The sequence below is a fragment of the Ranitomeya imitator genome, chromosome 6 (genome assembly GCF_032444005.1).
Source record: "Ranitomeya imitator isolate aRanImi1 chromosome 6, aRanImi1.pri, whole genome shotgun sequence".
Taxonomy (NCBI): Eukaryota; Metazoa; Chordata; class Amphibia; order Anura; family Dendrobatidae; genus Ranitomeya; species Ranitomeya imitator.
Window position 1 is genome coordinate 26,807,567 of NC_091287.1, and position 17,273 is coordinate 26,824,839.

Here is a 17,273-nt window from a genome sequence, read left to right on the forward strand (position 1 = left end):
GGAGCTTTATCCCATGTATCCACAACCGGATCGTCAAAGGGATACCTGCGTTTTAATGCCGGTGGTAAGGCCCCCTTTTTTTCCGGTTTCTTCCATTCTCTAAGGATCAAGTCCTGAATCTTCTCGTTTACCGGGAAAGATCTATGTTTTTTACGATCAAGTCCGCTAAACATCAACTCCTGTTTCGAGGGTTGTGATTTAGGTTCCTCTATACCCATCGTGCCTCTAACTGATTTGACAACTTTGTCGATTTTATCCAAGGGTAGACAGAATCGCCCTGACTCCTCATCTGATGAAGAGGAGAGAGGACTGGAGAGATAGGTATTTTCCTCTCTTTCTTCCTCTGAAGAATTAGAGTCCAAGAGAGTCCTATGCTTTGAGCCTTCCGCTTGGGATAGGGACCGTAGTGATTCCCTTACTTCCAGCCGGATCATGTCCCTCAGGTTTGCCGGAGTTACGGACTCTTCTGCTACCTAGGGGAGGACAATATAGGAGATAACTAATATCTGACCTAATTGACCTAATGTCACTACCACCAACCCACTCCTGTAGACCTCACAGTCTGCTGTATACAGGGGGCACATAATTTTTTTGAACAAGAGTCAGGTAGAGGGACTCCACAGAGGGCACACTCCTTATGTTTTGACTTTCCCGTACTCTTCTTCCCCTGGAATGATAAAGTATAAGGGGCCCGCGTCACAGAGTGAACTTTCACGTAGATCACTTACCCGTGCGCCAAAGTAAAGTACCGGAATCCGAGGGGGTTCTTTGTTAGTCGAAGCTCTGGATCCTTGTTCGGAAGAGCTCTTACGACTGGGCTGGTCGCCTCTATCTTTCTGTTTGGGCTTCTGACGTACCTCGTCTGGCAGCTGCTGCTGCTCACCACCACTCTCCATGACGAAATGCGACCAAAAGCAGGGATCTAACATCTCCACCTGCATAAATATCCCTTGGATCCGGTCAGCAGATGGGCCAGCGCTGTCCCTATTGGTCCAGGATACAGCAGAGGGCAGGAGATCTTGCGGTCAAAACCGGCACTCAGACGCGATGGGCGCCGCCATCTTGGAACGACTGCGCATGCGCAGACGTCCGGCGACCCGGAAGCGGCCGCTAACCCCGCCCCCTTACGTCACTGCACCCGGAAACGCTCCAGCACGCGCTGAGAGCGGTGCAGGACGCCGGGGATGGAGCGCAGCGCTCCGGGAGCTCACCCACACACCTGAGCCCGGCACCCGCAGCCACACCATACCGCTGCACCACCAATGGGAATACTTACCTGCGCCGACGCTGATGGAGGCAGGAAATCCTCCGGACTCCGCTCCCTGCTGCGAACGCCACTGCCGTGAAATCCAGCAAGGACCACCGTGGCGTCTCCAGGGATCTCCGCACCGGCCGAGGTAGGAGACCCCCCCGCTACCATATTCGGCCGGCCTGGGCTCCTTCTGTAGGCATCCGTCCCCTTCAGGAACAGGAAACCAACTGAGGCAAGGGAGAGGTGCCGCCCTTTTGTATCTGTAGGTTTCCTGTTCCTAATGGGCGGAACCCCTCTCTCGTCGTGCTGTCATGGGAGTCCGAGTAAAAGGATGTTGCAGTAGTCGAGGTGGGAGATGATGAGAGCGTGCACAAGTATTTTAGTAGATTGACGGTTGAGGAAGGGACGGATTCTGGGGATATTTTTGAGCTGGAGGCGACAGGAGGTGTAAAGAGCTTGGATGTGTGGTTTGAAGGACAGGGCAGAGTCAAGGGTTACTCCGAGGCAGCGGACTTCCGGTACGGGGGCAAGCGTCATGTTGTTAATTGCGATATTTAGGTCAGGTAAGGAAGATCTATGAGATGGAGGAAAGATATGAGTTCAGATTTGTTCACATTGAGTTTGAGGAAGCGAGAGGAGAAGAAGGAGGATATGGCTGATAGACACTCAGTGATTCTGGACAGCAGAGCGGTGACGTCTGGGCCAGAGAGGTAGATCTGAGTGTCATCAGCATAGAGGTGGTACTGGAATCCATGGGACTTTGAGTTGTCCCAGGCCAAGTGTATAGATTGAGAAGAGTAGGGGTCCTAGGACGGAGCCTTGGGGGACTCCAACAGAGAGAGGGAGGGATGAGGAGGTAGTGTGGGAGTGGGACACGCTGAATGTGCGGTTGGAAAGGTACGAGGAGATCCAGGATAGGGCGAGGTCTTTGATGCCAAAGGAGGAGAGGATCTGTAGTAGGAGGCAGTAGTCAACCGTGTCGAAAGCAGAGGACAGGTCTAGAAGGAGGAGTACAGAGTATTGTCCGTTAGCTTTGGCAGTAAGTAGGTCGTTATTGATTTTGGTCAGGGCAGTCTCAGTTGAGTGATGGGGGCGGAAACCAGATTGTAGATTGTCAAAGACCAAGTTAGATGAGAGATGGGAGGAAAGTTGAGCGTGGACGTACTGCTCCAGGAGTTTGGAAGCGAATGGAAGCAGCGATATTGGGCAATAGCTGGACATAGCTGTTGGGTCGAGGGTTGGCTTTTTAAGGATAGGCGTGATTGTGGCATGTTTGAAAGCAGAAGGGAAGGTGCCAGAAGTTAGTGAAAGGTTGAAGAGATGGGATAAGAGTGGTGGTGAGGTTGAGGAGGAGGTGGGATGGGGGTCGAGTGCACAGGTGGTGAGGTGCAATTTGGAGAGGAGACAGTTAAGCCCCCCTTCAGTGATGTTAGATAGGGAGGTTATGGGGTTTGGGCATTGGTCTTGTATACAAAGGGATTGTGGTAGTTGAACAATGAAGACTTGCCTTGTTTGCCACACACTTATAAAATAAGATCGACCAAAGTCCTCAGCAGAGATGAGGGAGGTTGGAGGGGGCAGTGGGGGGCAGAGGAGGGAGTTAAAGGTTTTGAATAACTATTTGGGGTTGTTGGATAGGGAAGATACGAGTGTTGTGAAGTAGGCCTGTTTAGCAGAGGTGAGAGCAGATTTGAAAGCGAGTGTTGCATGTTTGAATGCAGTGAAGTCGTCTTGCGAATGTGTTTTTTTTCCAACGCCGCTCTGCAACAATGGACACTTGCCGGAGCTTTTTAGTGGTGTTATTGTGCCAGGGTTCTCTATTGATACGTCGCACTCTGCCATGAACGAGAGGGGCAACTGTGTCAATAGCTGATGCGAGAGTGGCATTGTAGAAAGCAGTGGCCCTGTCTGTGTCGTGGAGTGAGGATATGGATGCCAGTGGTAGGATAGAGTCAGAGTGTGTGGGTGTCTAGGTGTGGGAGGTTCCTGCGTGGGTGCGCATGTTGCTGGATATGGGTGACCGGTGAGGAGGACAGTGAGAAGAAGGTGAGCAGATGGTGGTAGGATAGAGGGAGAGGGGAGGTGGTGAAGTTCGAGAGCAGAGACGGGTGAAGACCAGGTCTAGTGTATGTCCGTCTGTGTGGGTGGCTGAGGAGGACCACTAAGTAAGTCCAAAAGATTAAGTAAGGGACAGAAGTTTGGAGGCTGTTGACTCAAGGGTAACAGTGGGGATGTTGTAGTCACCCAGTTTGTTGCAATGTATCAGCGCAGGTAAATAATTCTATATCGGGACCCAGGATTTACAATCAGCCTATATTCCTGGTGGCTATAGCACGTTGGCAGACGATGTGCTCACATGATCGGGTCTGTGATATCAAAAAGATACGACCAAGAGGGCAAGGAACCGACCTGTGCCAGAGGCTTGGAGCTGGGGTCCAGTTTACTGCGGTGGATATCGAACTCTGCTCTTTTATGCCAAAACCTCCAAGCGTCCAGCAAGTTCCTATAGTTTTCTATCCAGTACTGGACTCGCTCGTCCCTCAGCACATCTGATGGGGATCCCTATGGACCAAGGGAAAAGCAACAGGTAGGGTTAAAAAAAAAAAAAAAAAAGGAACATCCCATATAACATCGCTGCTGCAAGCGAGTGCCATCTCATTACAAGTGTTCCCTGCTTGTTCAGGGTCTGCACTATTTGCCGTTAGACACTCGTTATACATCAGGCCCATTTTACAAAGGCGGATGCTAACTGCGGCGTAAATGTTGGATAGATGAAAGCAGGTCTGGATTTATACAAGAGCTCCTAAAATTGTCAGACGAACATGCCAGCCACCTCATCTACATAGATGTCAATACCTGCATCAGTCGGACATTTCTGACACATCTGATTAATGCGCACCACAAATAACACATGACCTACATTAACGTCTATCGTGGTAAAAGAGGGATTTTTGGTACTCACCGTAATATCTCTTTCTTGGAGCCTTCATTGGGGACACAGGTAACCATGGGTGTATGCTGCTGTCGCTAGGAGGCTGACACTATGCAAAAAAAAAAAGGAAACTAGCTCCTACTCCGTAGTATACACCCACCGACAAGCACGAAGTTAGTGTTAAAGCAGTAGGAGAAGCAACCAAAAGCTCAACATATGTACCAATCCAACAAAGAAGGCACATAGACCAAATAATGCTACAAACAGTCAGGGAGGGTGCTGTGTCCCCCAATGAAGGCTCCAAGAAAGATTTTACGGTGAGTACCAAAAATCCCTCTTTCTTTATCGCTTGATTGGGGGGACACAGGTAACCCTGGGACATCCTAAAGCAGTCCCTAGGGTGGGAAACAGGAAGATCCAAGGAATAAATGAGCTCAGGTTGGTCGGTGGAAAACCGCCGCCTGCAGCACCTTCCTTCCCAGGCCTTCATCAGATGAAGCATGGGTATGAACCCCGCAAAAAACTCGCAAAAGAAGGTAAAGATGACCAGGTTGCGGTCTTACAAACTGGAAGCAAAAACCTGGCAACGAAAAACCTAGGAGGCCCCCACCACAGAGCGGAGTGAGCCTACACCCCCGGTAGAGCCTGCACCGCCGGAAGAGGCTGTTAGTCCTGAACGCGGAATACCTCACGTCAATTGTGAAATTAGAAGCTAGGAGTTCATTAAGGTAACTTTCAGAGATGACGAACAGGGCGTCAGATTGACGAAAGGGAGCAGCCCTTGAAAACTAGACTCGGAGAGCCGTGATGGGTTCCAGCTTGTAGAGCGACGTCTCCAGGGGATAGACTGGAGAGACACACAAGGAAGAACAAATTCTTCATTAATGAGAAATGAAAAGGCCACCTCGGGAAGAAAGAGAGGAACAGGCATGAGAACTACCTTGTCCTGATATAGAATCGGGCGGGGAACGGCAGGACAATGCCGCTAACTCGGAAACTCTCCTGATAGACGTAATTTAACTAAGAAGACAACTGTCCCAGACAAGAGAATAAATGTGATGTCTTGAACGGACTCAACAGTGGTGCGCTGCAGCGCGTAAAAGACGAGGATAAAAAACCCATGATCTATTGGAAGACAATAAGGAGGCGCCAGGTGGGCCACACCTTGAAGAAAACCGAGAATGAAAGGAAGAGAAAAGGACATGGGGACCAACCCCAGTCCATACTCCACTAGAAGAAGGCTTTTCAGTATTTGTTGTAGATACACCAGGATGCTGATTTCTTGGCCCCAATCATGGCCTGAATGACCAGATGGGAAAAAAACAGCCTCCCTAGGACTATGGCCTTAACGGCCATGCTGTTAAACTCAGAGACTATGAACTCTGGAGGAAAAGGGAACCTTGAGAGAGAGAGAGGATCTGGACGGCCTGGAAGCTTCCAGGGGACGTCCATGAACATGTTCACCGGGCCCTTCTTGGCCAGTCCGAAGCTATCAGGAATATAGGGACCCCTTCTTCCTTTATCCTTTTCACAACTCTCGAGACAAGGGGAGAGACGGAAAAGTATAAGGCAGTTGGAATGGTGACCTCGATATTACTAGTGCGTCTAAATAGGTGCGTAGCTGGTCCCGGGACCTGGCTACGAACCAAGGAACCTCGTGGTTTATCCGAGACGCCCTGAGGCAGACGTCCGGAGAGCCCCATTTAAGCATATTTGGATGAAGACAGGGATCTGAGCAAGCACCCACCCAAGCAGGACCCTGGTGGCTCAGAAAATTGGTTGTCAGATTTTCTACTGTCGGAAAGTGCACGGCTGATATATGGCAGAAACGTGACTTTCTGCCCATCGCAGAATTCTTGTTACCTCTAACTTAACCTGTTAGCTGCGAGTTCCGCCTTGACGATTTATGTAAGCCGTGGCTTTGTCCGACTGTGTGGAGACCAGCTGGCTCGGAAAGGGAGAATGCCAGTGGTAAAGAGCAAAGAAAATTGCCCTGATCTCCAGGAGATTGACATTCCAGTGGCCCTGCGCTGTGTGACGAAGAAAAAACGGCTCCCCAAATGAGGAGACTGGCGTTGGTGGCGAAGACCTGCCACCAGAGAGGAAGGAAGGACTTCCTTCATAGGACTGATGCCGACAGCGTGACCAGATGAGGGACTGCCTCACCTTAAGAGGTAGAAGCACAGGATCATCCGGGAAGACAACCAGAGGGCCAACTGAAGAGGAAGGGCATGGAACTGGGCAAAAGGAACGGCTTCCGTGACGACAATCCCTTTCCCCTAGAACTCATATGCAGGACCGTATCAGAGAGAAGCTGGTCGCTTTAGAGTACGGAACCCTTGGCACAGTAATGAAAACCTTCTCCTTTGGAAAGAAGACACGGGCTTGGGTTGTGTCGAACCTTATACCTAGTATACCCAGGCTCTGAGCAAAGGCGAGGGAGAACTTCTCTCTGTTTATAATCTAGCGGAGATGGACCAGGATATCTAGAGTAGACTGAAGACTGTGGTTGCAGTCTCAGCGGGAAGGCTCCTTGAACAGAAGATCGTTCAAGTAGGGAAATATGAAAAAAAAACCTTGGAGAGAAGGATATCCCTGACCGCTGCCATGACGTGAATAGTCTGGGAGCAGAGGCTAGGTCGAAAGGAAGGGCCGAGAACTGATAAAGACCCTCCTGGATCGCAGACCATAGCTGAAAAGAAAAGACAGAACTGAATGTCTCAGGTAAACCGCTCGAGGTCTATAAAGGGAGGGAGCGGTCCGTCTAAAGGAATAGAGTAGAACCGTGAAAACCGTACGTTCCTGGTAACAGGTACGATCAGTCCTGTGCATGGTAGGTAAAGGACAGCCTGAAGAACTCATGGAGCCTGCGATGTATGTCTTGGCGGGCGAAAACAGAAGGAAACTTCTTCATGGAGAAGAAGAAAGGTCGATTTTGTAGCCGAAAGTCGCTATCTCTCTCGAGATTGAAGCAACCTTTCCTATTAAAAGGACATTTAGACATGGATCGGGAAAACAAGGTGCTTTTCCCGTCGGTGGCATCCGAAATTATTTGATCCAGCCTGGATCCAAAAGGACTAGAACTTTGGAAGGCAAAGCCAGTGAGGCCAGAGAATGCGGCATATAGGAACGATGTTGCTGGCAGCCGAGGCGGCTATCTCTCTCAAGAATGAAGCAACCTTTTCGTATTAAAAGGACATTTAAACTTGGACTGGGAAAGCGAGGTGCTTTTCCTGCCAGCGGCATCCGAAAATATTTGACCCAGTTCGGATCCAAAGGTCTACAGCCTTGGAACGTAAAGCCAGAGAGTGCGGCATATAGCAATGATGTTGCTGGTAGCCGTGGCGGATGAACCAGCCGCATCAAAAGGGAGCGATCACGAGAGATATGCCGGCATGGCGATCTGATCTGCCAGATCTGGCTGACTTAGCCAAGGACTCAATCTGTCCGTCTGAAGAATCCGTAAGTGATGCACTGTTCAGTAAAGATAAGGCTGTCTTGGAGGACAGGCGAGAAGCCGGCGGATCCACATTAGAGATTCTGCCCATTTAGTGTGTAGCGTCTTCCTACCCAGGAAGCACTTTTCAGGGTGTTCCCAGTGTTTAGACATAATTATGACAACTTCCCTGTGATTAGGGAAAACTCCAGGAAGGACATTTTACCCATTTGAAAGCAACGGAGTGCTCCTGAGCAGGTGCCTCATCCTCCCTTAGGTTCTGAATTTTGGTAATCTGCCAAGATGAGACTATTGAGCATATCTTGCATCTTCCAGGTCTGGTCCGTACCGAACTCAGACTGAGACTCCATATCCGACCCGAAAGCCGCCTCTGAGGAGGGGCATGGGATGAGGAGTGCCTCCAGGAGAAGGTAGAGGGGCCCGCAGGTTCCTTTACTTTATACCCAATTTGTCCCTGTGAAGGTTGCGGTCAGGTGCGTGCGAATCATCGTGAGAGGTGTTCGGAGCAATGGTGGCAGAAGACGAATGTAGATGACGTTCCAGGACCTGGACCGGGGATTGCGGGACTTTAGTCAGATCTGAGACCGACTGACATGGCAACAGCCCACTCCGGAGGGAGGGGAGTGCCCTCGTCCCGGGGGGTTGGAGGGTTTCTCTGAATGCCACTTCTGTTTTACAGATGGCACAGGCGTCTCGGATTATAGGGACAGGACTGGGCCTCCCTGAGATTGGGCATAAGTGATAGACTAGGGCTAAGGCTAGAGAGAGCTAAGCCCTTATGAAGAGAGAAATTAACCAGCCTGGGCTGGTCCTACCTGATAACGGAGACGGCGCTGTCGCTGCTCAGGCTGCAGTATCCTCCAGATCCAGTGTGGACGCCTGTTGTGCCCTTTGGAAGACGATGGTGAGTGCACAAATCTTCATATGGTTTCGAATCTTCCCACACCTTGCAGACAGAGACACACTATGTCCCCCCTGCGGGGGGCATCTCGGGAGAGAGGGATAGAGAAAAAGACACACTCTCTCATAGGCCAGGAGACAGGGCCTCAGCGTACAGCGTGCCCTAGTTAGCCGAGAGCCCAGTAAGCGGAGGGTGACAGCTTATTGGCCGGGGACCCAGTAATTGGACGTGGCTACACAGAGTCCGGGAGAAGGCCCCAAAGCTGGGGGCTAAATTAACAAAGGACATGTAATTATGCGAAGCCTCGGCGCCCGCAATGACAGGACCAGAAAGCATTAAGCTACTTACTGGTAGCAGCATTTTTCGGAGGCCCATGACAGCACTACGAGAGAGGGGATCCGCCCTTCAGGAACAGGAAACCTACAGATACAAAAGGGCGGCACCTCTCCCCATGCATCAGTTGTATATTAGAGCCTGAGAGGACTACCGCGGTTAGTAGCACACAAACATACATTATATACAGTTTATGTACAAAAATAATCCATCATATTGAACTATATACCACACGTGAGATCTATCTATCTCATTATATATACTATAGGAAGTGCAACCCCCACGTGAATAGGGAGGGAACTAAGGGTGCTGTCATGGGCCTCCGAAAAATGCTGCTACCAGTAAGTAGCTTAATGCTTTATTCGGACTCCCATGACAGCACTACGAGAGAATTACAGAGATGTAAACTGCCCTAGGGAGGGACTATAGCCTGTAGCACCCTTAACCCGAAGGAGAGATCAGAAGAGCACCCCAAGTCCAACCTATAGTGCTTGAAAAAGGTGGAAGGGGATGACCACGTAGCCGCCTTACATATCTGGTCGATGGAAACTCCAGATCTTTCAGCCCAGGATGTAGCCATGGCCCGGGTGGAATGTGCCCTCAGATTCTGCGGAACAGGACTTCCACCTGCAGTATAAGCCAGAGAGATAGCCTCCCTAATCCACTTCGCTAACGTGCACTTTGACACTCTAAGACCTTTTCTGGGACCTTGGAAGGATAGAAACAAAGCCTCCTCTCTCTTCCAAGCATCAGTGACTGATATATATTCTAAGAGACATCTCCTAACATCTAACGTATGGAGTAACTCTTCTTTGGAATTAGAAGGATTAGGGAGAAATGATGGTAGAACTATCTCCTGAGATCTATGAAAATCTGAGGCCACTTTCGGTAAATAAGCTGGATCTGGTCTGAGGACTACTCTGTCCTGTAGAAACTCTGTATAGGGGGAGAGCCTAGAAAGAGCCTGTATGTCTCCTACCCTACGAGCAGATGTAATTGCCACCAAAAATGCTGTTTTGAGGGATAGTAATTTAAGTGAGGCTGAATGTAAAGGCTCAAACGGTTCTTTAGTCAAAGCAGAGAGGACTAGATTGAGATCCCAAGGCATTGACCTATTCCTGTGTATAGGTCTGGACCTACTAGCTGCTTTGATGAACCTTGCTACCCAATAATTACCAGCAATGTTACAAGAAAATAGGGCCCCTAGGGCTGAGACTTGTACTTTTAGCGTACTCGTGGATAGATTTAGCTCTAGCCCTCTCTGCAGGAATTCTAGAATCTGGTTAATTGGTAAACCCTCTTCGATATTAAAATTTGAAGAGGCCAGAAACTTCCTCCAAGTTCTAGAGTAGATCTTAGTTGTTATGAGTTTTCTACTCTTCATAAGGGTATCAATGAGATTTGGAGAAAATCCTCTGTTTTTTAACAGTGACCTCTCAAAGACCATGCCGTCAAATGGAGACCCTTCACTTGTGGATGGTTGATCGGACCTTGATGAAGTAGGTCCGGAATGTCCGGCAGTACCCAGGGGTCTTCCACCGACATGGTCCTGAGCCAGGAGAACCAAGCTCTTCGGGGCCAGAACGGAGCGATCAGTATGATTCTCGCTTGATCCTCCCTTATCTTTCTGACCACCAGAGGCAACAGGTTTAGCGGGGGGAACGCATAAGCCAACCGGAAATCCCATCTGATCAGGAAGGCATCCACTGCCAGCGGATATTCCCTGGGATTCAAGGAACAGAATATTTTCGTTTTTCTGTTGTCCTTGCTGGCAAATAAGTCCACCTCTGGATGACCCCACCTGCGGACAACTTGGTTGAAGATTTTTGAGTTCAGAGACCATTCTCCTTGTCTTAAGGTGTTTCGACTTAGAAAGTCCGCCCTTATATTTTCCTTCCCTTTTATATGCACTGCTGTTAAAGATAGAAAATGGTTTTCCGCTATCTGGAGCAGGCGGTCCGCTATTTCCATCAGGAACTCGGAGCGTGTTCCACCTTGGTGATTCACGTAGGCCACTGCCACCTGGTTGTCGGAGAGGATTTTGACATGGTGACCCTGTAGATACACGAGGAGTTCCTTAATTGAGAATTCAATTGCCATCAACTCCTTCTGATTGGAAGAGGCTGATGTTTGGGGGTCCCATAGACCCTGGACTACCACGTCACCCATGTGAGCCCCCCACCCCATGGGGCTGGCGTCTGTTGTGATTACCCGAGTCACCTGAGTCACCCAGGGAACTCCTGCTGACAGATTGTCTTCCTCTAGCCACCATCTAAGAGATGTAAGAACCCCTGGACTCAATGTCATCTGACCCTGCAAGGAACCCTGTAAGACCCTATCATAATGTAGTACGTCAAACTGTAAAGGCCTGGAGTGGAACTGGGCCCAACGGACGGCGGGGATACAGGAAGTTAGGGAACCTAACAAAGACATAGCCTGTCTAAGGGTCATGGATGGTTTATTAATTGCTTTTAATACCTGTTGTTGGATATGAAGCAATTTATCAGGCGGAAGACAGCATTGTTGGGACTCGGAATTTAACAGCAGCCCTAGGAACCTCTGGGTCTTTAGGGGTTGCAATCGGGATTTATCATAATTTATGATCCAGCCCAGATTTTCCAGTTTAAATATAGCTGTTTTAACCTGAGCCAGGCAATGGTCTACTGAGTTCCCCACTATTAGGAAATCATCCAGATAAGGAACAATGAGAATATCGGATTCACGTAAGTGCGCCATAACCTCCGCAACTACTTTAGTAAATACCCGGGGAGACATTGAGAGGCCGAAGGGAAGGGCTCTAAATTGAAAATGGCGAACAATACCTCCCATAGACACCGCCACACGTAGAAACTTCTGGAAGTTTTCGTGGATAGGAACATGATAGTATGCATCCTTTAAGTCCACAACTACCATGAAGCAGTGTTTAAACAACATCTTTATTGCGGAACTGATTGACTCCATTTTAAACGTGTTATTAACCAGGTATTCATTAAGGGATTTAAGATTGATAATAGTCCTGAACGACTTGTCTGGTTTTTGAATCAAAAAAAGAGGAGAGTAGAATCCTCTTCCTCTCTCTGACTCCGGAACCTCAATCAGTACATTTTTACGGCATAAAGTCATGACCTCTGACTCTAAGGCCGTCTGCTCAATAGTGGAGGAACGCAAGGGGGTTAGCATAAACTTATCACGAGGCCAATGAACAAATTCCAATTTTAGGCCTTCCGATACAATACCTTGGACCCAGACACTATTCGTGATGTTAGTCCAAGCGGAAGAGAAGGTTGACAATCTCCCTCCCACAGGGATTGCTAGTCATTGGTCTGGTTTCTTACGTTCTTTTGAGGAACGGCGAAACATGTAACCCGTACCTCTCCTGCGTCTATCCTCCCATCTAAAATTTTCTCTAGAGGGTGAGGATGCGCGCTTCCTTCCACGACCAAATCTCCTTCTGTTAAATGGACGCCGGTAAGAGGCTGATGACAAATTAGGAAATTTCTTCTTATCATCTCCAGCCTTTTCGAGCAGCTCATCCAAGGTTGGCCCAAAGAGATATTCCCCTTTACATGGGATAGCGCATAATTTGGATCTTGACTGGATATCCCCCGACCAACACTTCAACCATAAGGCTCTACGAGCCGCGTTGGAGAGTCCTGCTGCTCTGGCCGCCATTCTGACCGAGTCCACCGACGCGTCCGACAAGAAAGCCGCAGCATCCTGAATCACTGGAAGCGCACCTAGAATAGAATTCCTGGAGGCGCCTTCTTTAAGCTGGGATTCCAACTGTTCCAACCAGACCATTAGGGATCTGGCTGTACAAGTCGCAGCCACTGCTGGCCTCAAGGATCCGGCTGCCATCTCCCACGTACCCTTAAGGAAGATCTCCGCCTTCCTGTCAAGAGGGTCTTTAAGGGACCCCATGTCCTCGAAAGGTAAAGCTGCTTTCTTAGATGCCTTCGCCACCGCCGCATCTAATTTAGGGGCCTTGTCCCAGGTATCCACATCCGTATCTTCAAAGGGATACCTGCGCTTTAAAGCCGGTGGCAAAGAACCTTTCTTCTCCGGTTTTTTCCATTCCCGGAGAATCAGGTCTTGAATCTTATCAATCACCGGGAAGGATCTGCGTTTCTTGTGTTCCAAGCCACTGAACATTAGCTCCTGACGGGAAAGCTGAGTCTTAGGCTCTTCTAGGCCCATCGTACCTCTGACCGACTTGACTAACTTATCCACCCGGTCCAGAGGCAGACAGAATCGGCCAGATTCCTCTTCTGATGACGAGGAAGAGAGATTTGAGCGAAAAGAACCTTCCTCTTTATCTTCCTCTGACGAATCAGAGATCACCGAGGCTCTCTGTTTTGAACTTCCCGCCTGGGACATAGACCGCAGGGATTCCCTTACTTCTGTACGGATCATCTCACGTAGATTAGCCGTAGAAGCAGATTCTTCCGCTACCTAGGGGAGGACAATAAGGGAGATACCATCTATCTAGCCTGATGTCACTCAACCCTTCCACTCCTGTAAACCTCACCGTCTGTTGTATACAGGAGGCACACAATTTTTTAGGGTACGAATCTGGTAAGGGAACTTCACATAGGGCACACTCCTTATGTTTCGACTTTGCACTTCTCTTCCCCTAGAATGACAAAGTATAAGGGGCCCGCGTCACTGAGTGAACATTCTCGTAGATCACTTACCAGTGTACGTCAAAGAGGAAGGTACCGGAACACGAGGGGGCTCCTTGCCAGTCGAAGCTCTAGATCCTTGCCTGGACGAGCTTTTACGGCTGGACTGGTCACTTCTGATATGCTCCTTTCCCACGGCTTCCTGCCGTACATTATCCAGAAGTTGAGGCTGCTGCTCACCATCATCTGCCATGATGAAGCTGTGGCCAAAAGCAGGGTTCTATCGCCAACACCTGCTTATATCCCCCTGTATTCCGGTCAGCAGGCCACCTGGCGTGTTCCCCATTGGTTCCTGATGATCAGGCTGCAGCTGGGAGGTTAGCGGTGGTAGCACAGAAGAACCGGCGACCGGACCATGGGCGCCGCCATTTTGGAAAGACCGCGCGTGCGCAGTCAACCCGCAAACCGGAAGCGCCTGCCGGCTCCACCCCCGGCGCCCCAGCGTTCCGGAAACGCTCAGTGAGCGATGCAGGACGCCGGGAATGCCCAGCAGTGCTCCGGACGGCGCTCCACTTCCGACGCCGCAACCACACCACCGCACCTCACTGCCGCCGTCTGCTCAGGAAGGGGAAATGAACTTACCAACGCCGGCTTCCGGAGACAAGGAATCCTCCGGACCCTGCTCCCTGCTGCCAACGCCACTGACGTGCAGTCCAGCCTGGACCACCGTGGCGTCTCCAGGACTTTCCGCACCGGTCGAGGTAGGAGACCCCCCCGCTACCAGATTCGACCGGCCGGCCTGGGCTCCTTACGAGAAATCTGTAGGAACCTGTCCCTCCAGGAACAGGAAACCAACTGATGCATGGGGAGAGGTGCCGCCCTTTTGTATCTGTAGGTTTCCTGTTCCTGAAGGGCGGATCCCCTCTCTCGTAGTGCTGTCATGGGAGTCCGAATAAAATGGCATTAACCAAGGTCCAGGTCTGGTATGAAAGTTGGCCACGTCTGACTGTATCAGGTAGTAGGGGCCCAAAGCCGGGGGCTAATTTAACGGAGGACATGGAATTATGCGAAATCTCGGCACCCGCAGTGACAGGGCCGGAAACGGCATTAACGAAGGTCCTAGTCAGGAGTCCTTCCTATTGGCTGTGCCGCCAGAGGAATGCACCGGGCAGGGAGAGGAGGCCCCGTGATAAGGAGAAAAGCGAGCGATAAATACGCGCGCTTAATGCGGGGGCGTTAACGAAGAAAAGATGGCCGATGTCGATCAGTGACATCATGTTCTGTGCAGCGTTCTAGCGGATAAGTGGTGGAAAAAGAGCGCCGAGAAAGCACGCCCGAGACAGGTGGCTTGGTCAGCCGGGGCAGCGAAAGTGAAAGTAAGATGTCGGGAAGGAAGACAACCGAAGGCGCGCAGGGACACCCGGTAATGTTAGAATACTGCTGCGGGGAGCATGAGGAGTCTATAAGGGAACAAACCTCCCGGGCGCTGCGGAGTTAAAGGACGATGATCCATTACCGTCCTTGAAATCCGGCTCCACATGATATGAGGATCGTCCAGGTGCCCATGATAGAGAGGGTCGCTGGATCAGGAATCCGTCATCCAGAAGACGACATCAACCCCTATAGCGCAGGGGGAAGGTCACCGCCGGTGACCACCGTCTTCCTCTCAGACGGTGAGGGGGACATTTTTGCCTAGGACCGCCACCAGTTAGGCCCTGGAGCACCTGTGAGGGTGACGGGGATAATGTCCTGCCGGCGGTCTGAGAGTTGCGATGTGGGCGACACCACACCGCTCGCTCAGCCGCCTCTCCTGGGGAGGCAGAGTGAGAATAACACCCTGTTTCCCTGAAATGCTGTATCTGAAAGATAAAAACAATAAAACCTGTAAGGGAACAAAAGGTTAGCAGCGGATCTGACGATCCAGGTCTGCCTCCTACAGACACTAAGCACAAACTGAGGTACTTTGTGCCTGTCGGTGGGTGTATACTACGGAAGAGGAGCTAGTTTCCTTTTTTTGCATAGTGTCAGCCTCCTAGCGACAGCAGCATACACTCCATGCTTACCTGTGTCCCCCAATGAAGCGATAAAGAAATCCCGTGCGACTTGCAACGGTGTGCGGAAATCCGACAGGTTCGGATTCTATGCGATATTTGTGTCGCAGTTGTATTAAGCCGCAGGTGATAAAATGAGGCGTTCAATGCCATGAAACAAGCGACATGATCTTCATGACACGTAACATACTAAGGTTAGGGCTGTAGATAAGTGTATGGGGGTTATCTCCAGATGCCACCATAGTTTAGGTCTGTGACATCCATAAAAAATTAATATTATAAATAAAATGTAAATATAAATAATACCATTTTTTTCTTCTTATGGTTATGCATACATACTAGTGATGAGCGAATATTCTCGGAGAATTCTCATCTGCTAACAGAATGACTTCAGCGTGCTCGAATAGTATGTTCTCGCAGCAGTTCAACAGCCACAACACATGCAGAGATGGCCAGTTAGGTTGTCCCAGCCGTAGGGAGTCAAACATATTTTTTCGAATATGCCCAAGACATGGATAGGACCCGAGCATACTCAGATAACACCTTATCCAATCATGTTCGCTAATCACCGATACTTACCTTTTGCCACAGGTTGCATGGCACGTTACCCCTGCCACAATAAGACTTTGCGTGCAAAATGTCTGTGATTAGACTTATTATAAGGCTAAGGCCCCTCAGTGACGTGTCGCCATGAGCAATAATCGGACAGGTCACAAAAGTAAAAATATTTTTTTGCAACTTGAATATCTGCTACTAGACAGGAGCAGATCAATAATGCACAGCGTCCAGGTCAGTAGTAGCCGGCAGGTAGACCGGTGTCCCACGAGTCTCTTACCTTCTGTGAGTCCCCAATGCAGCATTAGATTGGTCAAGGGTGGTGTGACGTGACACGCAGATGACATGTCAGCCCTGGGACACTTAAGGGTCAAAACCCGGGCCTGGGACGCTACAAAGTAAGAGATTCACGGGTCTCCCGTCCAGCCGCCGGGCATCACTGGACTGGAGTCCCGAGAATCGATCCGCTCATCTCTATTTGATACTAGTTTTCGGCTGCAGTTTTAAGGTAAGAAAAAAAACAAAACAAAATCGCAACCAAATTGTGAAGTTTATGGCAATGTGACCCTTAAATTGAACGAATTTGGATTTTTGGAATATTCGTTCACAACATTGGCTTAGATTGTGCCGTGATGCAGACGCCTCATAACAAGTCCGTCTGAATATTCACATGTCCCGACATCGCGCTAATCCCAGATGCTGTTCCCAATTTTACATAAAGTGTGCAGGACGCCACGGTCCGTCTTACCTGCAGCATGCAGTAACTCGCAGTCTGTACGTCGCCCGTTCTATCCACGTAACTTTCAATCAGGTCCACCCCGTCCTTCGTCAGTCCGGTCAGGACGATGCCCTCGAGGTTCCCCACGTCCTTCATGTCCTGGGTCAGCTTGTCGATGTATTTAATTAACTGCAACATCCAAAGTGCCATTATAAAAAAAAATTGCGCAGCACCAAAGAAAGCAATCTACAGCAAGATCGCAGCCTAGAGCTTTCACGGATATGATTCCATAGGTGCCTCTAATACTGGTAGTATGGAAGTAATGGCTGGTTCACCCTCGGCCAGCATCAGTTGCCACCTCAATGTCTCACCTGAGCGTCATTTAGGAACAAGCAGGCGAAGGCCACCCGATCCCTCACCGCCATAGCGCACTCAAACTGAAATAATGTAGA

At 49.8% G+C, this 17,273-nt stretch overlaps 1 protein-coding gene across 1 annotated transcript in view; it reads right to left on the bottom strand.

The window, feature by feature from the left end:
* The window catches only part of MIOS (meiosis regulator for oocyte development), a 48,861-nt gene that overhangs the window by 7,731 nt on the left and 23,857 nt on the right, over positions 1-17,273 (bottom strand). The window contains exons 6-8 of the mRNA XM_069729350.1: positions 17,193-17,258; positions 16,852-17,010; positions 3,662-3,814 (exon numbers count right to left, since the gene is read on the bottom strand). Of these exons, the coding sequence (XP_069585451.1) occupies positions 3,662-3,814; positions 16,852-17,010; positions 17,193-17,258 (378 nt within the window). The remainder of the gene's footprint in view (positions 1-3,661; positions 3,815-16,851; positions 17,011-17,192; positions 17,259-17,273) is intronic.